At 41.9% G+C, this 20,988-nt stretch overlaps 1 protein-coding gene across 3 annotated transcripts; it reads left to right on the forward strand.

Moving 5' to 3' along the window:
* Window positions 1–230: 230 nt before the first annotated feature.
* On the forward strand, window positions 231–20,988 carry LOC110520399 (M-phase phosphoprotein 8). Of its 3 annotated transcripts, XM_036974927.1 has the most exons (14): window positions 240–535; window positions 4,945–5,106; window positions 5,265–6,296; window positions 6,431–6,518; window positions 6,818–7,054; window positions 7,305–7,427; window positions 7,551–7,639; window positions 18,334–18,474; window positions 18,617–18,703; window positions 18,896–19,050; window positions 19,233–19,390; window positions 19,476–19,600; window positions 19,726–19,809; window positions 19,965–20,988. In XM_036974927.1, exons 1-14 carry the CDS (start codon window positions 446–448, stop codon window positions 20,004–20,006), a joined length of 2,613 nt encoding a protein of 870 aa, XP_036830822.1. In that variant the 5' UTR covers window positions 240–445; the 3' UTR covers window positions 20,007–20,988. The 3 variants fall into 3 exon arrangements, with proteins under 3 accessions (XP_036830821.1, XP_036830822.1, XP_021453367.1); XM_036974926.1 differs by lacking the exons at window positions 18,334–18,474; window positions 18,617–18,703; window positions 18,896–19,050; ... (2 more) ...; window positions 19,726–19,809; window positions 19,965–20,988 and adding exons at window positions 9,904–12,229; window positions 12,469–17,064 and having other exon boundaries at window positions 231–535; XM_021597692.2 differs by lacking the exons at window positions 240–535; window positions 4,945–5,106; window positions 5,265–6,296; ... (9 more) ...; window positions 19,726–19,809; window positions 19,965–20,988 and adding exons at window positions 7,646–8,295; window positions 8,611–8,676; window positions 9,904–12,229; window positions 12,469–17,064.

A 20,988-nucleotide genomic window follows, 5' to 3' on the forward strand; every position in this document is an offset into this window, starting at 1 on the left:
CGTTTATTTTTGTTTTTTGTTCAGTGTAAATACCACGTTAATGAGAAAATATACCTGGCCATTACAACACATCAAAGATGTTTCACCAAACTTAGTTACTGTTCAACTTTTTCTCCCGCTCTGCTAGCAGGGTTCTCGCCGCTCATTTCCCACAATACCCTGTACATTTCTCCTTATGCCATCAAGAATGAATGGGGGCGGGCCTTCTCCTGCTGACGCCACGTCTGGTGAAAATGCACTGTTAGTTTTCCCCGCCTACTCACCTAGTCTATCAGCTCCCCCTCTGTAATGTTAACCAGCTAGCTAGTAGCAGAAAGTCACTGTGGCTAGCGAAGTAAATGAAAAAATAGACATCTTGTACTGTAGCTAGCTCCGGTCTTGGCTGTAATACCGGCTAAGGCATAATAAGAAAAGTAACGAATAATTGTTTATAACTAACGATAAAATGGCGGAAAAGCCAGAGGCTGGAGACAGCGAAGACGAGGTTGAAGATGTGTACGAAGTGGAGAGGATTATTGACATGCGAACGGAGGAGGTAACGAAACTAGCTAGCTAATGTTACTGCTAGGCAGTTTTGGTTGTTAGCCATCTAGCTGAACGGTAGCTTTATCTAGCTACACAATGTGACAACAATGAGACGGTTTAAACACTGGGAACCGTGAAGAATTTATTTAAACTGTAAATAGACAACATAGCTAGCTAGAAATGCTAAAATGTCCATGCACAGTTAGCCAACCGAAAGGAAATTGAAATGGCTGCACAACTTTGCCCATACGACGCCCTCTCCTTGCGCTAGGCCAAGGTCGGACAGACTGATGTTATTCTTTCGCGTTTCTGGACTTCAGCCATCCCCACTTGCGCAGACTTGCCAAATACAACAAACCCTCTGTACTAAGCCTTGAACAACCAAGTCATAATTGTCTTTAATGAGCTAGCTACATGTGCTAGTGAATTTGCTATGCTAGTTGGTTAGGAAAGTGCTAACGTTAGCAAACTAGCTAATAGTCTAGACATGTTTTGTGTAAGTTAGCTAGCTAAATAACTGGACGTATTAGCTATTAAGCAAATCTTCCACAGTACCTAATATGATGGTACAGACCAGAGCTATTAAGATATTACTAGCTGTTACAGTTTGGCGGATAAACGTTGATACTTAGGTAACGTTAACAGTTAGTGTTAAGGGCATGCAGGACATTTTCGACCAGTCTCTAATTGGCAATACTTAAACAATTCCCGACTTGGAAACCACCGCTGTCTTCTACACTTCCATGGCTAGTTGCAGGTTTGAACGTTGGAATTTAGAAAATGCACCATGAAGTAATCCAACAATGTGTATACCGCCATCTTGTCTATTTCAAATCTTCTCTCATTGATGGAGAGAAGATTTGAAATGGACAAGATGGCAGTTTACATACACATTAGTTTGTTGACATGGAACAACTGACTTACCTGGTATGCAAATTAGAGAAAACAGTCAACCATTTTTCTTACACCAATCCCAATGCTTTTTTAATTTTTATGTACGAGGGTAAGTTCTCACTTTGGTGGGGGGGCAGAGTTTGGCAAAGGTCCCTGGCTACCACATTTCAGTCTGGTGACATCACTGTACTACACTATAGAGGAGAGCTGCTGAGTTGCCACACAACATGGGTCATGTGTCACAGGGATTAAGCAGTAGGCTCTTCTATTAAAGTGCAAGCAAGAATCTGTGTGTGTATAAGTAAAGGGAGAGAATGTGTTTGTGTAGGTCTGATCTGTGTGAGATGGAGCGCGTGTTAGGTGAAAGGGAGAAAAATAGGATTTTCTGAGGCATGTGATTGTGGCTCAACAGTGATTCAGAGTGAAACACCCAGCCCCACCAAACCTCCAGAGTTCCGGAAGAAGAGGGGAGGGCAATATTGGATGAGGAGGAGGGGTGTGTGTGGAGAAGTCACTTGCACAGCCAGTTCCTCTTATCTAAATTGCTTTTGAGCTGAGAGTATGAGGGCGGGAAAAAGGAAAACAAAGCCTCTGAGGGAGGCGGGTGGAGAGAAACCTGACTCGTTGTGCTTTGTTTACAATCACGACCCAGCCATTCACTGTGCTGCAGTCACACGCGTACCTCATTTGAACCAGAACACATTAGTCACATGTAGAGGTCGACCAATTATGATTTTTCAACGCCGATACCGATAATTGGAGGACAAAAAAAACATACCGATTAATCGGACGATTTTTAACATTTATTTGTAATACTGATAATTACAACAGTACTGAATGAACACTTATTTTAACTTAATATAATACAGAAATAAAATCAATTTAGCCTCAAATAAATAATTAAGCATGTTCAATTTGGTTTAAATAATGCAAAAACAAAGTGTTGGAGAAGAAAGTAAAAGTGCAATATGTGCCATGTAAGAAAGCAAATGTTTAAGTTCCTTGCTCAGAACATGAGAACATATGGAAGCTGGTGGTTCCTTTTAACATGAGTCTTCAATATTACCAGGTAAGAAGTTTTAGGTTGTAGTTATTATAGGAATTATAGGACTATTTCTCTCTATACCATTTGTATTTCATATACCTTTGACTATTGGATGTTCTTATAGGCATTTTAGTATTGCCAGTGTAACAGTATAGCTTCCGTCCCTCTCCTCGCTCCTACCTGGACTCGAACCAGGAACACATTGACAACAGCCACCCTCAAAGCAGCATTACCCATGCAGAGCAAGGGGAACAACTACTCCAAGTCTCAGAGCGAGTGACGTTTGAAACGCTATTAGTGCGCGCTCAGCTAACTACCTAGCCATTTCACATCACATCGTTACACCAGCCTAATCTCGGGAGTTGATAGGCTTGAATTCATAAACAGCAGAGCTGTTGGCAAAATGCAAAAATGTGCTGTTTGAATGAATGCTTATGAACCTGCTGGTGCCCACCATCGCTCAGTCAGCCTGCTCTATCAAATCATAGACTTAATTATAACATAGTAACACAGAAATACGAGCCTTAGGTAATTAATATGGTCGAAACCGGGAAACTATCATCTCGAAAACAAAACATTTATTCTTTCAGTGAAATACGGAACCGTTCTGCATCTATCAGTCCATATATTCCTGTTACATTGCACAACTTTCAATGTTATGTTATAATTACGTAAAATTCAGGCAAATTAGTTCGCAATGAGGCGGCCCAAACTGTTGCATATACCCCGACTCTGCTTGCAATGAATGCAAGAGAAGTGACACAATTTCACTTGGTTAATATTGCCTGCTAACCTGGATTTCTTTTAGCTAAATATGCAGGTTTAAAAATATATACTTCTGTGTATTGATTTTAAGAAAGGCATTGATGTTTATGGTTAGGTACATGTTGGAGCAACGACAGTCCTTTTTTGCGAATGGGCACTGCATCGATTATATGCAACGCAGGACACGCTGGATAAACTAATATCATCAACCATGTGTAGTTATAACTAGTGATTATGATTAATTAAGTTTAGTGCTAGCTAGCAACGTACCGTGGCTTCATTCACGTAACAGGCGGGCTTCTCGTGAGGCAGGTGGTTAGAGCGTTGGACTAGTTAACCGTAAGGTTGCAAGATTGAATCCCTGAGCTGACAAGGTAAAATCTGTCATTCTGCCCCTGAACAAGGCAGTTAACCCACCGTTCCTAGTCCGTCATTGAAAATAAGAATGTGTTCTTAACTGACTTGCCTAGTTAAATAAATATTAAATAAAGGTGTAAAAAAAAAATGGCGTCCAAAATGACCAATTTCATATTTTTAGTAAACCTTGAAATCGGCCCTAATTAATCGGCCATTCCGATTAATCGGTCAACCTCTAGTCACATGATACAAACAAGCAAAATCTACTGTCAAAGTAACCAGGTTTTCAGCCAACCTTTTTATGTGAGTAAAGGACATGTTGGATAAAGAATCTCACGACAGGAGTGATGGAAATTTGTCAAACTTTCCAGATGTCGACAAAACAAAATACGCTAGACAAGTTGGGATCTTTTTGTGAGAAATGGCAGTGGAAGCACTTTTATGCACTAATATTAATATAATAACCATCATATTAAAATACATTTGGCATCGCGTGATCTGTTGTGGTCCTCCCACTACGACTCAGGAAAGCATGCAGTTTATTAGGCTACAGATTAAATAAGTTACGATAAACTTCACAGGGTGGTGAAAGTGCACGATGATGAGCTTGATTCTTTCCAATAAATATCTAGGCTCTTATTCTGGTGACATGATGATCATGCTTGGCTGTCATTTGACAAATAGAAATTATCTCTTTTGTCCAAAATAATCTCATCACGTGGGTAGCCTACAAACACTGTATCTGGGAACTATTGGCTAGAGCCACATGCCAATAGAAGAGTGGGCACATTTGCTTTAAAACGCAACATGTTTGTGACAAAACAATCAGTAGAGTTGAAAATGAGATGGAAACCCATTTAACTTGGGAATTTAACCTCAAAAGTTGTTTATGTGCAATATGATATCACACACAGCCTTTTATCCGCAACAAGTACATTTGATGGAGATATCTCTGGTGGGAAAATGCGTATATTGTTTTCATGCAGATTTTAGAATATTCGCATGAAAATCTGTCGCTAATTGAATGGAAACCTAGCTAGTGTCAGAACGGTTATCCCCTGTGACTGGTTGTCTTTGGTGTCTCAGTGCCCTGGGTGGGAAGTGTGGTACTGGCTGTGTGCCACATTACCAGACACAGCCGCTTAACGGAATGTGTGTTTGTCTCAGATGGAGAGGTCTGATTAGGCATGTGTCAGACTTAATACAAACTCTGTCAGTTTTTTTTATACACCCAGGAGGTCTATGAGTAGGTGTAGGCCCAATACAGTCACTCAGTCAGTCTTCATATTCTGCAATGATGTGAAAGAACTGGACTGGTAATATTGCTCTCACCCACTTGTATTTGCCCTTGTCTTTAGGGGGAGGTCCTGTACCGCGTTCGCTGGAAGAACTACTCCTCTGACGATGACACGTGGGAGCCTGAGGCCCACCTGGAGGATTGCAGGGAGGTGCTCCTGGGCTACAAGAGGGCTCTGGCAGAGGCTAAGGTCACGAAAGACCAAGATGCTAAGAAATGCATGGTAAGTCCCATCCAGAATGATCATAGCCATTGTAAGAAAGGCGAGTCTAATTGCTGGAATGGAAAGTGCTTTATAGGACTGACTGTTACATTTAACTACCTTTCGAGTAACCAATATCACTTTCAATGGCTGATGTGAATGTCCCCTCTCCTTTGTAGAAGTTGCCCATGAAGAGTGATGTATTCGATGCTGACTCTGACAGCGACAGTGATATTGACAAGCCCACAGACCTGCATGTTAAGAAGAAGAAAAAGAAGAAGCCCAGAGAAGAGGATGAGGAGGAGGCACCTCCCCTGAAGGAGAAGAGGAAAAAGAAGAAAGACAAGCGCAAGGAGGACTTCAGGCCTCGTCCGGCACCGGAGTCTGATGAAGAGGAGCTTTCCCCTCCCCCAACCCCTGGCCGCGGAACCAAGATGTCCGACTCCAAAAAGAGATTTGTTGACTCCGATGAAGAGGAAGAAGCCCCTGTGCCCTCCAAGAAGCACAGAAAGGACAAGACCAAGGATGGAGGGAAGCACTGGAAAAAAGAGAATGGGGAGGAAGGGAAGAAGAAAAAGAAGAAAAAGAAGGATCGAAGGGGTGATCTGGAGTCCACTGAAGATGAGGCCACCGCCCCCCTGGAAGAGGAGCTTAGCGAGGGGCCATCTGAGTCCCAGACGGATGATACCACCACAACGGAAAAGTCTCGCGCTGATGACAAGCCCAAGAATAAGAAGGGTAAGTCAGAACTGAAGCTGCAGGGCATCAAGGACTTCCTTCAGGACAAGAAAGGCAAGAAACTGGAAACTTCGTCGCCAATGCTCTCCGCAAGCGGCCTCGCAAAACTGAAGAGCCTCACTTCCTCCAAGAGCCAGGGCCGGGATGAGCCCACACCAACCTCTGACTCCAGCGACACTCCTGCCCCTGCCCAAGTCCACAAGAAGGCCAAGGGCAAGAGCCACGAGACCACTCCTGCACCGCCTAAAATTCCCTCTTCCTCATCCTCGTCTTCCTCTTCCTCCTCTGGTGCAGGGGCAAGCACTAGCAAGACTGTGGAGGAGTCTAAAGTTGTAGTGGGTGGGGATAAGGAGCCAACCGCCTCCACTAACCTGTTTGAGAAGTTCCTGCTGAACTGCGAGGCCAAGGACCGTGTTCCCCGCAAACAGATGGTCCACCAGCCCACCACCACAGAGAACACTAAACCACCAAAGGTATGCCAAGAAGTTCTGCACTAAATGTACGGGGTTAGTAAATAAATGCTGGTGATATAGCCAGCGGCAGGGCCCTCAAAGTCTATCTTAAGCTGCCTCAAGTAAAATCTTAAATGTTTATGTTCAAATTTCAGCTCATAGGGAAAATTGAGAAAAGGACCAAGCCGACAAAGGAGTCACCTGCTCGGAAGCCAGAACCAGATAAGTCCAAACATACAGACGGTGAGAAGAATTGAAAGGGTCTGTTGTTAAGCTTTTTTTATTTTTTTTATTGCGTATGAATGTACTGGACGCAGCCACTACATATTGACTCAACCAAGACATAAACAAAAATGTAACTGACATTTTAGTAATTTAGCAGACACTCTTATTTAGAGTAACTTACAGTAGTGAGTGCATACATTTTCATACTTTATCGTACTAGTCCCCCGTGGGAATCAAACTCAAACTACAAACTCAGCCACACAGGAACCTCTTTTATGCCACCTCTTTATTTTTATTTATTTTCCCTTATCTAACAGCATTTCGGCCCAGTCAGAGCCCCGGTGCTATGGAGACTGGTGACAGGGCGGAGGCAGAGGAGGAACCCGCCCAGAAGTCAAAGTTTGGTGGAGAGGACCGGAGGGAGGAGGCTCAACGTTGGGAGAGGAGGACCCAAGAGGATGACAGGAGGAGGAGGAGGAGAGAGGACAGCGAGCCACGGCTCTTCATCGCCTGTGACGACAATCAAGACCCTTTGGAGAGTGCTGACAAGTCTGGTACGCAGTTTGGTACACCACAGAACCAACAAACACACACACATACATGCAGACATACACACAAAAACACACACAGAAAAGTCAACACACACACATCTGTTACAAAACCTACCATTATTGTTAACACCTATCCAATCCTTTCAGATCTACACAAGTGTTAAGGGGCAAATGGTTGTTTCTGGATAGACTCTCATAATGGCCATGTGAAATAATACTAAATGTACTATTGGATGTGGTTTGTGACTGACAGACAAAGGGCAAGCCTCTCTTAACCTTGGAATGGACCTCAACTTGGACTGGATGACACTGGAGGACTTTCAGAAACATTTGAACGGAGAGGATGAGATTCTCTCTGCTCCACCTCTATCTCCCAGTAAGTGCATACCCTCTTTCTCTCATGTTTTCCAGCAGTCTCTCAACATCGGCTGTACATGGACCTCTCTCTTCCACACATGGATGTAGACAACTACTGATGTGAAATCTGTGTGTCCCTCAGGTGAGCTGCGGGATGCAGTGAAAAGTGGGGATTACATGTCTGTGAAACTTGCACTCAATTCCAAAGAGGACTACAATCTGGACCAGGAGGTATGTTCTGTGTTCCAAAGAGAGTACCTCTCACCTGCATTCTTCCCCCTGCTTTGCTCCTGTCTTTGGGGATCCCCAGCTGTTCCACATATTTATTCAGTCCCAGTACAAGCACTAACTTGTTAGAGTAGCCTGTGTGTGTGGTTATACTTGTGAGTTCATTCAAATGAGGACCATGTTGCGACATACATCACAGTTCTCTCCTCATAAGCTTTAGCTTTGTTCTCTGGTTTTCCAACAAAAAACTTACGTTAACCAACTTGGGGCGGCAACAGATTAGCTTTTGATACATATGTTTAGCTAATGCATATAGGTCAGCACCAAGTACCATAATTCATTACACAATTAAAGCCACAATATGTTACTTTCATTCCAGAAATGACAGCAAGCGCAGTACAAAGGACTGGAAATTTAAGTTACAGATTGCTGCTTTAATTAAATGTATTGTGTAGAATGAATTTAGCCAGTCTGGTTCAAACATAGATACAACTGGATCAACTTAGCCACTCTGATCGAGTTATAAAACAGTTTAAATATTGGATATAACGTGAGAGCCAGTGATGGCATGCAGAGGTTGAATACCAGGACATTGAAAGAGAGAATCCGACTACAGTACCTGCTGACTGTATCCATTGAGGACCGCTAAGCAATCAAAGGTAAGCAGATTATGCCCTTTAACTACTGTTGTTTAATTTAGCCTAATGGAGCTACAGATTGTTTTGTAAAGATGTGTTAAGCTTGAATAGGAAAATGCAGTTTGTAAAATGTAATGTTTATTGCATTGCTTTAAAAACAAGTTTTGCCCATTATCATACCTAATAAACTGTTGTGCCAACCTTGTCTGGCAATGAATAAATCCAAGCATTATATTGTATTGAATGTTTGTTGTGCACAGTTGTCAGATAATTTTCATACGTTACCATGGAGACAGCTAGAATGGTCTCAGACAGGTATTATCTTTTCATTAACAGACACAGAACATGATGAGCAAGAGGTCAAAGTTCACAAGAAGCTATAAGATACAACATTTACCTCAGGTACAGTAATGCCTTCAGAATAGTATTCTTGCACCACCGCAGAGCATGTAAAACTGCTGCGGACATAGCAGTACTGACATTTCACTCATCTTCATTATCAACAATGAATAGCCGAAAAGCTAAAATAAAAAACCTTCCTTAGTCACTCATTACAATACCAGTAACACATTTCAGCTTTTGCCATACAGTTGTCTTTGTGTACAATAATAATTTTAAATATGAATTGAACAAAACCTTCATAGTTCAACAAACTACTGCCATAACAATATGTATTTACATAGGAAAATATTACTTGCCCAGTGACATTATTTTTGTTTCGGTTGTCCAATTTAGCGTTGTTTATTATTACAATTTATAAGGACTCAATAGTATTAGTGTGGACCAATCAGTGTTTAAGGGCCTGCTGAATATATATTATATTTCTCAAACGTTCTGCTGCAACTGTAACTGTTGGGCAAGTACCAGAATTCATTTGGACCAGAGTTTGTTTTGCATCTTTATAGACTGCCAAACACTCCAGGATCTTATTTGGGTCTATTTGTGAAAACACTTTTAAATCACCCACCAAACGCTCATCATTGCATGTAGGTCACAAAATACTGAACATAGTGAGGATTCAAAACAGTAATTGGCAAAATGAGGTTAGAAGCCTAGTTGCATGGCATTTTCTTTTCTGTACTTTCCTCGTCTCCATGCAGCATCTCATCCAACATCACATTATTTAATTCATCAGACATATTTACAATGTCAAAACGTTGTAGTTCGCTGATTTAATACAATAAAGCCATAAACTATTCCTTGAATGGGTCAAATGTGGTTTTTTTTATTATTGAAGAATTCAGTCCACACGCAGTTTGGTGCTGTGTAACCATTGCATTGATTCTTGCTTGACTGTGATTGAAGTTGAGAGCATTGTTGAGGTGCTCTTAGGCGATCATTTGAATGACTCACAATGTGTACTGTACATGTTTTCAAGTAGCAGTACTATGAGGTTTTCACAATTTATAGATTTCTCTGCGTATGAAACAGGGCAGGGGACACCAGCTTTGTCTAGCATGATGGTATAGTTGACCTAATTTCTCTTTGCCACAAAAGTTAAACACTAACTCCCAACAGCTATGAAGCTGCTTGATTTACGTCCCACTTTTCATACATGTGAAACTAAATGCATCATGAGATTAACCTTTTATAAGTTAATGAATCTTACATTTACTTGTTCTTTTACAGGCATACACTGTTGAACAGAAGAGTTTAAGTGGCAAAGAGAAGAGTTTAAATGAGGAAGAGGATATTTTAAATGAGGAAAAGAAGACTTTATGTGATGAAGAGAAGAGATTAAGTGATGAAGAGAAGCCTTTATGTGCAGCAGGGAATCCTCGCAGCCTGGGGAATCCTCACCGCAAAAGGAATCCTCACCGCGAAAGGAATTCTCTTTGCAAAGATGAGATTCCTCTATGCGAAGAGAATCATTTACACAAGGAAGAGAAACATTCTCTACACAATAAAGAGAAGACTTCATGTGGTGGAGATAATACTTCATGCGATGTGGAGAAGACTTTATGTGACATGGAAAGAGCTTTATGTGACATAAAGAAGGGTGCTGAGGAAAGCAGTTTGAGTGGTGACGAGATTCACGAAAACAGTTCAGGTGATGAGGTAGAACGGCAAAGACTTGATTCAAATGTTCCAAGTGGGTCAGATCCTCTTCCATCTAATGCAGAAAGCTCATGCGAGGATGAATATGAGCAGTACCCTCCAAAAACGGCACAAGCTAAAAAAACTTGCCGCAAAATATTTGCGCCACGGAAAGGTACACGGTCAAGCTTACGTTCCAGCACAAAAATGACAGTCAGCGCATGTAGTACGATAGATGGTGATGATAAGGGAAAATTGGACAAAAAGTACTTCTGCCTTTATTGCAATGAACCGCACCATAACATTGCAAGACATTTAGAAAGGATGCACGCAGAAGAAGCAGCTGTTGGTCATGCTATCAGCTTCCCAAAACTCTCCAAAATCAGGTCTCTGTTGCTTGACCAACTCCGTAACAAAGGCAACGATCAACACAACTTAGAAATTCTTCAATGTGGAGATGAAGTTGTGACAAAGAAAATACCCTCTTACAGTGGTGCTTCTGTGCGTGACTACCTACCCTGCCAACACTGTGTAGCTTTTTTTAACAAAATAGATTTATGGAAGCATGAGAGCTCATGTAATGCCAGAAAAGGACAAGATGAAACGAGGGGTGGAAAAAGAGTGAGGATCCAGGCTGCGTCCTCTCAACTTGCTCCATTGCCTGTCTATTCTACTGGAGGATGTGAAGAAATAATACACAATATGAATCAAGATGACATCTCATGCCACATCAAAAATGATCCCCTCATATGTAAATATGGCAATGCACTATCTGCAAAGCATGGTCATGCCAAGTCACAGTTTACTTACATTGGTTCAAAAATGAGGGAATTGGCTAGATTTGTACTTAATGTAAATGAGATGGACTGTGATGTCCAATACTTGCATGAAGTATGTGTACCATCCAAATTCAAATTGGCCGTTCATGCTGCCAGGAAAATGAGTGGTCATGACCCTGCCTCCGACAGGTACAAGACCCCATCTCTTGCTTTAAAGATTGGCTATTCCTTGAAAAGAGCTACCGAAATAGCTTTTGGGGAGAGTCGTATGACAGAGAACCGTGAGGCAGAGGAACAAGCCAAAAGGTTCATTGAACTTCTTGAAAACGATTGGAATAACTGTTTTTCCGGTCTATCCCTCAGCGCTGTCCCTCAGTGTGATGAAGTTGATGTGTCTTCACTAACTGAGGATTTGATCAAACTTCAGAAGTTTCTCAAGGTTGCAGAGGACACAGCGAAGAAAGAATTGCTGGAGAACCCCACCAACACTGTCTGGAAAAAGCTCAATGAAACTCTTCTTGCAGAAATAGCTCTCTTCAACAGAAAAAGGACAGGCGAAGTTGCGAAAATGCTGTTGGAAACGTACACAAACAGGAAGAAATCTCCAGCTAGTGCAGACATTTTCAATAACCTCTCAAGGCTGGAGCAGGAGCTTGGAGACGACAAATTAACCAGGTTGGAAATAGAAGGCAAAAATGGTAGGAAAATGCCAGTCCTACTAACGGAGAGGATGATCTCATCTCTTGAGATCCTTATTGCAAACAGAGACAAAGTTGGTGTGTCAAAGGACAACCCTTATGTCTTTGCACGTAGCCTGGATGCAGCAAGCTACATCCGAGGGTTTGACTGTCTGAGGAAGTGTGCACATGAGTGTGATGCAAAGAATCCTGAAAGTCTGATCCATGCGACAGTGAGGAAAGAGGTTGCTATCCATTGCCAAATACTAAACTTGAATGAAAGTGAATTGGATCAGGTGGCAAAGTTATTGGGACATGACACCCAGGTCCATAAAGAGTACTACAGGCTCTCTGAAAATGCTGCACATCTAGCAGAAATCAGCAAACTGCTGCTTGCAATGGATCAGGTTCCAGTGGTAATTCCAGGGCCATCTGAGGAAAGGGTTGTTTCTCCTACATATGGTGAGTATTAGTTGCTTTACAGGGTATTTGGAGAAAATGTCCATTGTGTTTTAAGGGGTTAAATGATAAATTCAGTGGAAAAATCTGTTGTTTTTGTGCCATTTACATGTTCACGAGACCTACATTTTTGAGAAGCTGGCAACTTATTACTCTATAGTGTTTGCTCTGTTCCTCTTCACAATATATGATAATGGCACATGTTCATGAATCCTTTTCTTCTGTTTCTATTCATTTCATAGGGACATCTTCTGCAGGGACATATCCAGCTGGGACAGATACTGGTAGGATATATCCTACCGAGACATGTCCTACTGGGTCATCATATCCTACAGAGACGTATTCAGCGAAGTCATATACTGTGGAGGCACAGCCTTCAAGGTCATATCATGCTGGGACATATCCTGAGAAGTCATATCCTTCAGGATTACAATCTGTGATGTCATATTCTGCGGGGACAGATTCTGCGAGAGCATATCCTACCGTGACACATCCTGCAGGGACCTATCCAGCAGGTTCATATGTTGCAGGGACATATACTGCAGAGACACATGATGCAAGATCATATCCTGCAAGTGCGTATACTTCGGGGACGAATCCTGTCAGGTCATATCCTGAAGGGACATATGCTGCAGGGAACCATTTTGTGGGTACACAACTTGCTAGGTCATATCCTGACGGAACATATCCTGCACAGACACTTCCTGCACAAACACTACCAGCGCATACAGTTATTACGCCAACACTTCATGCCCAGACACTTCCAACGCAGACGCTTCCTGTTGGGGCAGTTCCTGAGGGGACAGGTAAGGTGGGCACAGTGTGGAAACGGAGACCGTGGAGTGATGCTGCTAAGGCTGCGGTGAAGCGTCAGTTAGGACACTTTATCTCAATGATGGAGGTTCCAGGTAAACGGGACTGTGAAGTATGCCTCCACAATGAACCAGCTGTACGAGACAGGACATGGAGAGATATCAAAAACTATGTGCACAACACAGTAAAATCTATCAAAAGGAAGAAGGGTCTTACAAGAGTGGACCCCACTCAACAGACAAAGAAAGGAGCGGCAAAGAAAGAAAAAGAAACGGAGGCAAAGAGTGCTAAGGAAAGAGTTGGTGGAACAATGATCGTATCTGCACAGGAGAGACTAGAGGCAGGTCCTGTTGCAATACCAAGGAAACAGAGAATTTGGGGTGATGAGGCTCAGGCTGCGGTCAGGCGGCAGCTAGGAGACTTCACTAAACTGATGAAGATTCCAGGTAAAAAGGAATGTGATGCATGTATTGCAGCTGAACCAGTTCTACAAGGCAGGACATGGAAAGATGTAAAAAACTATGTGCATAACACATTAATGACAATGTGCAGGAGGCATATTTCAGGCAAACAAAACATGGATAGTGAAAAACCAATTCCTGTGACACAGAAACCAGGGATGCAACAGAGTCCAGTTGTGCATCAGAAACCAGGTGTGCCGTTGGGACATCCAGAAGATTGTCCTGTTTATCTGTCCTTATGATTGCCTTGAACTAGTTTGAAAACCTCACACAGTTGAAGGTATGCAAGGATGGAGAAAGAGAGAAGATAGCTTTTGATTTAATCTGACTCTGATCTCACTTCGTGAAGTAAAGCAAGAATTAAGTATCTACTTCATTCTACGAACGTATCCGTAGCAACTACATAGTGATATATTATGCATGCAAACTTGTTTCTCAGATGTTGAAATTCTCAACTACAAAATTCCATTGTGACAATGCATTATGTGGTGCCAAAACTCAGTATTTTGCTATGGGCTACACATTTGCAACCTTGGGGAAAGGGGGCAAGGAAGGATGGAATCATACATTTTTGTTATTAAAAAAATTCCAATGGCCCTTTACAAAGGCTGTCAAACTGAATCTTCTGGGTCAGCAATGGCAACAAGGCCTCATGGACGTACATTTGGAATCCAAACGCACCACACGTTTCGATTGAACCATGTTGCATAAAAATGGCCACAATAACTGACTGAAATGCAGTATATGCTCCACATGGATAGATAACATGGACCAAGTACAGTGCATAATGTTTAGTTTTTTTTAACAACTTCGTAGATTGTTGTGCAAATCTATACAGTTAAACTGTTGACTTTAGCTTTTTGATCACAATACTGGTATACTTTACTTTCACCAAATGGTTCTGGATCCAGATGTACAAAATGTTTTGTGTATATGTCTAGGTTAGGTTTTGAGTAAAAACAACTGACCAGCAAACCTGGGAATTTAGCAGGTTATTCCTGGTTGAAGTGCGGTGTGAATGGGTTTCATGGGTCCATCTGTGCTAGCTGCACATTCTACATTGTCACCTCACTCAAACCTTCCTATTTTTTGGGGCGGCTAATATCATGATATGGTCAAACAGTAAAGTTCATTATCCTCATTCCTGTAATATTAGTGCCCACCTGCCCCTGTTTCGCTGGGGCCTGCTGATGTGATAAGTGTGAGCCATTCTCTCTGGTAGAAAAACACATGTTCTGGTTGTGCAACAATAAGGAGGTCTCAGCTTTCTGTAGGTATACTTTTCTAAACTCAATATTGAGCTCAGTAGCAACTATTTTACAAACAATATTTTATATGGCTTTCAGATACGGAGTGGGGAGTGAAATACGCATTGAATATTGTGAGGGCATATAGGTCTCATTGGAGTTTTCGGGACGTTACATTTACTGATCAATACATGGCTACTAGTAGTGGGTATCATGTTTAGAGTTAGCAATCTAGTGTGTTTTGAATTTCCACTTCCACAGATGTTGAATTAGCCCCAAATGTATGTTGTAGATGAAGGCAAATTCATCTTTATTGAAAAAGAAAAACATTCATATAACAATTTCCATATTGTCACCCCAAAATCCATGCCATTCGTGGGATTATGTTGCACATCAAAATATCTTGAATCATGCATTCCTGATTGGACATGTTAGATTAAACAACGTATTTCTTGAATAGCATCTCGGTGTAGTCTATTACAAAAAATAACTATGACTGACTTTATAAGATGAGTACAAACATTTTGTATTGCATGACGCTGCAATTTTTGTGGGTTGTGACTAAATCATGGGCTGGTGCAACCAACTGAAAAAGTTCGGCACAGTTCAGATGCCAAATGTATGGCGAGTCGAACTGAATAGAAATGAAAAGCAGGCTGTCATGGTTGAGAGCTTTTCTTGACTTACCAACAGTGCAGACTTTCTTGTTGGTTTTGGGTTGAATTCAGGCATAACAGTGACCTTATGTGTTGAAGAAACCACAAGGTTTATTGCACTAAAAGGGCCATGTCCGACGAGGCGCACTGCGTGGTTTCACACGGCACTCTATCCCTGCTCCTCCAAAGAGAAAGTTACATATTGTTTTGTTCGGTGCGGCGATGCGGAGTGGTGTTTGAACTAGGGCCTAGTGCCACCAGGGGAAAATGCTAGTCTGGAGCCACGGGTTTATGTACGAAATATGTGCCCAGCTAAGAGAGTATGGCTTGATGTTTGAGCCGCTTAAAATCCAATCATGTCAAGAAGAATGTTTAGATGAAGACTGCTCCATTGTAAATTGTTACTTATTATAAATACAAGGTATACTTACACAATTCATACTCGATTGCTTTGGAAGCATGGTTGAGTTTATTATCATGGATATTGTATTTATGTTATTAACGTTAGCGAACTAGCTATCTAGGAGTCCTAGCTACCGGTATGTATCAGTAGTTTGTTTTATATTCGTTTTTATGTGTGTGTGTGTGTGTATATATATATATATATATAGATATATTTTTTTTCTCCCCAATTTCGATCTCATCAGTGACACGTTCAGATCCTATCAAAGGGCCCATTTATGGATGCATCCCGATTTTCCACCCTTCACCCAAAGTGACTGGGAGTGTAAACTCTTTGAAAGAAGTGTGGAATCCGCACTCAGCGTGAGTGATATCTGATGGGGTTGGCAAGAACGGGTGCACTTTTATTAGCAATCCCTTTACATCGCAAGTTTGTGAAGGCTAGTTTATGGTTCCTAAACCAAAGCCTTGTTTATGGTCACTAGTAACTTTACAGTAATGGTCACTAAAGTTGGATGACTTCCCATCCAATTTGAGTCAGTTTTTGGTTCTCCTATCCACTCCTTTGGCCAAAGTTGACTATTGATAAGAAACTGAAATCTGCCTTAACAATTGGAAACAGATCCTTTGTTCTGCATGTGGAATTAGTTTCAGATTCACACACACAACCTAGGCTATTTCTCTTATACATGTGTTTTCTACTAAATATTATGGGAATTATTAGGCATTATCTGAACATGTACTTGTTTTATTGCTTCTTGTCAAACGATAAACATTTCAACTTTTTAAATTAATGTTGCTATTATTCACTACGGTCTTAACCATATTGATTCACAGTAGCTGTTTAAGTTCCTCAACACTAATTTAGGCTGACTAACTTGTATAGGGTTTGACGGCTGTTGCTTCTTTGTATTATTTGATCCGCTTGCCTACTAGATAATGTTACTATTGCAAGTAAACCTTTGTTGCTTCTAATTGGATCAAGGAGGAATAATGTAAATAAATTAGTTCATAGTTGTCAGTTCATGTTGTAACTGCATAAGGTCTGCCAGTGTTGGGTGTTAACTGAGAACAATTGTCGGGGGTTTAAACCACACCCCACTATTTACTGTCCAAAGACATGGACATTATTGCTTAAATAGTTTTTTTTCACCAACATGTATTTGTTATCAAGCTGCCTTTTGTTACCACCTGGTGCTTATTGTGTTTATTGTAAGATACTATATTTGCGCCATTAATAAATTGTTACTTGACGTAAACTTTCTAAGCCGCAAGACATGCTCTTTCAGTTCTGAGAATATTCATACAGCTTACTTGATGTCCATTAGTGTTCCAACAGGGATTTGGAATTGTAACGGTTATGGAAAACCGCTTTGAGATTTCATGATGTTGTAATACTAGGAATCTACACTACATGACAAAAGTATGTGGACACCTGCTTGTTAAACATCTCATTCTAAAATCATAGGCATTCATGTGGAGTACCCCCCCCCCCCCCCCGCTGCTACAGCAGCCCTTTCCACTACATGTTGGAATATTGCTGCGGGGACTTGCTTCCATTCAGCCACAAGAGCATTAGTGAGGCCGGGCACTGATATTGGGCGATTATTCCAGACCATTATTACTCCAACAAACTTTATAATTGGCACTATGCATTTGGGCAGGTAGCATTCTCCTGGCATGCTCCAAACCCAGTCCGTTGGACTGCCAGATGGTGAAGCATGATTCATCACAGAGAACACATCTCCACTGCTCCAGAGTCCAATGGCGGCGAGCTTTACACAACAAGCCCACGCTTGGCATTGCACATGGTGTAGCTGTTCGACCATGGAAACCCATTTCATTAAGCTCTTGACAAACCGTTATTGCGCTGATGTTGCCTCTAGAAGCAGTTTGGAACTCTGTAGTGAGTGTTGCAACAGAGGACAGAATTTTTACGCACGTCAGCGGTCCAGTTCTGTGAGCTTATGTGGCCTATCACTTTGCAGCTGAGCCGTTGTTGCTCCTAGACGTTTCCAGTTCACAATAAAAAACACTTACAGTTGACTGGGTCAGCTCTAGCAGGGCAGAAATTCGACAAACTGACTTGTTTGAGGCATCCTATGACTGCGATGTTGAAAGTCACTGAGCTCTTCAGTAAGGCCATTCTACTGTCAATGTTTGTGTATGGAGATTGCATGGCGGTGTGCTCGATTTTATACACGTCAGCAACGGATGTGGCAGAAATGGATGAATCCACTAATTTGAAGTGGTGTCCACATACTTTTGTAAATATAGTATATTGCCATTGCTCAGTGCTTTATGCTTTTACATACTTAAAAACCTTTTGGATGAAAAGACAACACCCTAGGTAAGTCGATAATAGTTCACTTTTTTGAAAGCTTAACTTCTCTTTTTTTTTAGTTCTATAAACAATTAGCTGTACAGATACATTTGGATTCCTTCCCCTCTCCCCATAGTGTTTGCTACCAGAGGCTATGGAAAGCTCTGGTCCTCAGTAATGAAGGAGTTTGTGTTGCCTCCTGCAGGACTCCAGCGGTATGTCCCTGAGTATGTTGGCAGCAGCAGGGGGACAGGATGACATCCTGAGGCTCCTGATAAAGAAGGGGGTGAAGGTGAACGGACGGCAGAAGAACGGAACCACTGCCCTAATGCACGCTGCAGAGAAGGTAACACATGATGGACTGGTTTAAACCGCCTCATTACAAACAGTCTAGTCTACACACATGTATACACTACTCTTGTTTGTATGTAAATGTCTTTTGCAAGGTTTACTTACTTAACCCTCTCCTTTCTTTTTTTTCATTTCAGAACTTCCTGACCACAGTTGCTATCCTCCTGGAGGCAGGGTCATATGTCAACGCTCCGACACTGGGAGGAGAGACGGCCCTGATGAAGGTACGGCGGAGGAAGGAAAAAAACGGGGGCGATGAAGACAAATACTGTGTTTAATTAGAAATCAACATATCACCCCTGAAGCACAGAGATTAAGTTAATCAATGACTCCTATTTGTAAATATCCTAATTTCTGCTAAAGTCCTGTGTTAGACTTATCGCAATAGTTCCTTACCAGTAGCCTCTGTTCTTCAGGCTTGTAAGAGGGGGAATGCTGACGTGGTGCGCCTCCTACTGGAGTACGGGGCCGACTGTAACATCCTGTCCAAACACAAGAATACGGCCATGTACTTTGCCAAGGTTAGCAACAACCTGCTTGTGTACGACCTCATCAAGGACCACATCAACATGTGAGTGTTGCTGCCATGTCTCTCTCACTCTTGCTCTGTCAACTTATGAGTTAGTATGTATAAATAAAGGTACATATATATGTAAGAGTTAAGATGGTATACTGTAACCCCACATACTGTTAGCAGCAAAGTGATATCTTATTCTCCCTCACACACACACACACACACACACACACACACAGGTTATCAAGTGTGGCAGAGGACACTATCCGGGCATTCTTTGAGACTCGGCTGGCCCTGCTGGAGCCGGTGTTCCCTCTGGCCTGTCACAGACTGTGTGAGGGACCAGACTTCTCTCTGGAGTTCGGCTACAAACAATCGCCTCACACACCTGGAGAGGGTAGGATTCACCTACAAACAGTGCTAATCACCTGCACACACTGTTTTGGGGGGTTAGGTAAAACATTTAATCTCTCTCCTTCCAGGCTCCGGTATCCTGCTCTTCATCTTCCATGCTAACTTCCTGAGTGAGATCACAGCCAGGCTGTGTGGGCCCTGCAGTGTCCACGCCGTGGTGCTCAACGACAAGTTCCAGCTGCCCATCTTCCTGGTGAGTCTCATTCTAGATCACGAGTACTCCTGATCTGGAGAACGGTAGATTTTTTTGGTTCTACCTCATAGTTAGTTGATTGATTCATGTCACTAATCTTTTCCTCTTTCAATTACACCCCACAGGACAGTCACTTCATCTACTCATTCAGCCCAGTGCCAGGCATCAACAAACTGTTCATTCGCCTGGCAGAGTCACCTACAGCCAAGGTACACATACATATATACACACACACACACAGCAGAGTAACTCATGGCCACAGTGAGAGGGAGTCTAGGCCCAGTTACTGTAAAAGACTGACAAGTTGTTGATCAATTACATTTGACCAATACATTTGATTGATGGAATCTTTCTTTCTCCCCAGGTGAAGCTTCTCATCTGTGCATACCGTGTTCAGCTACAGTGATGCGTAGCACCTGCCAAGTTCAGAGTTTCCAAGCTGCCTGGACCCCAAGCACAGCATGGGAGATTCACACACATACCAAGATTCACCCACGTGCAATCACACAACATGAAGAACACTGACACACACACCAGTCTACCTTCATATAAAGTTGTTGGACATTAAGCATCCACCCAGAGTTTGAGAGACTGTTTCTCTGGCAGAGGATTAAAGGACAAGAACAGCATATCAACCCTGTCCATTGACCAATCATGTATATTTCTGTGTACGATTAATACTCTAACTGAAGTCTTTGAGTTCTGCTTTTGTGTATGCGTAGGGGGACAAAAACCTGATGTTTTGTTTGTGCTCTTGATGACATCATAGGCAAGGAGTTAATGTCAGATTATTTCGACCAAGTTAATGCTTTTCCTAATTATACCATTTTAGCAATGAAAATATGTTGCCTTTCTGGAGTTGTCTATATTTTATTGTCTGTACATACAGGTGTGGAATGTCAAGTTTGAAGGATGTTTGTTGATTTAGGCACATTTGCCACTGTTGGAGTGGGTTAAAGTATAGCATGATGCTTCAGATGTAATTTTACTAAAGGGCTAATGTGTCACTCCTTACGAGTGAAGAATCATGCTTCTTGGGATTGGAGGAAAACAGAAAAGATGAATAGTCTAGGACTACATGAGCATGATTTTAACTACTTTATCAAAATAGACATCCAGATCGCTTGTAAAGGTAGTTTTTGCGATGATGATAATGTAGAGCACATCCTGGCAATGATCTGCCTTGCTGACATACAACAGATATGGGATAAACATTTATTAATGATAATCTACCGTAATATGAACAGGAATTGCCATCCTTGTTTTATAAGATGTAGGAATTCATTTGATATGATTGATTCCTTCCGCCTTAATAGCCACATCGTTAAAATAATTTCCCCATTTGTGAACTGCTGTGAACTGGCAACTTAGTAAAACAGTGAAATTCA

Source organism: Oncorhynchus mykiss, chromosome 3 (assembly GCF_013265735.2).
Source record: "Oncorhynchus mykiss isolate Arlee chromosome 3, USDA_OmykA_1.1, whole genome shotgun sequence".
Lineage (NCBI taxonomy): Eukaryota > Metazoa > Chordata > Actinopteri > Salmoniformes > Salmonidae > Oncorhynchus > Oncorhynchus mykiss.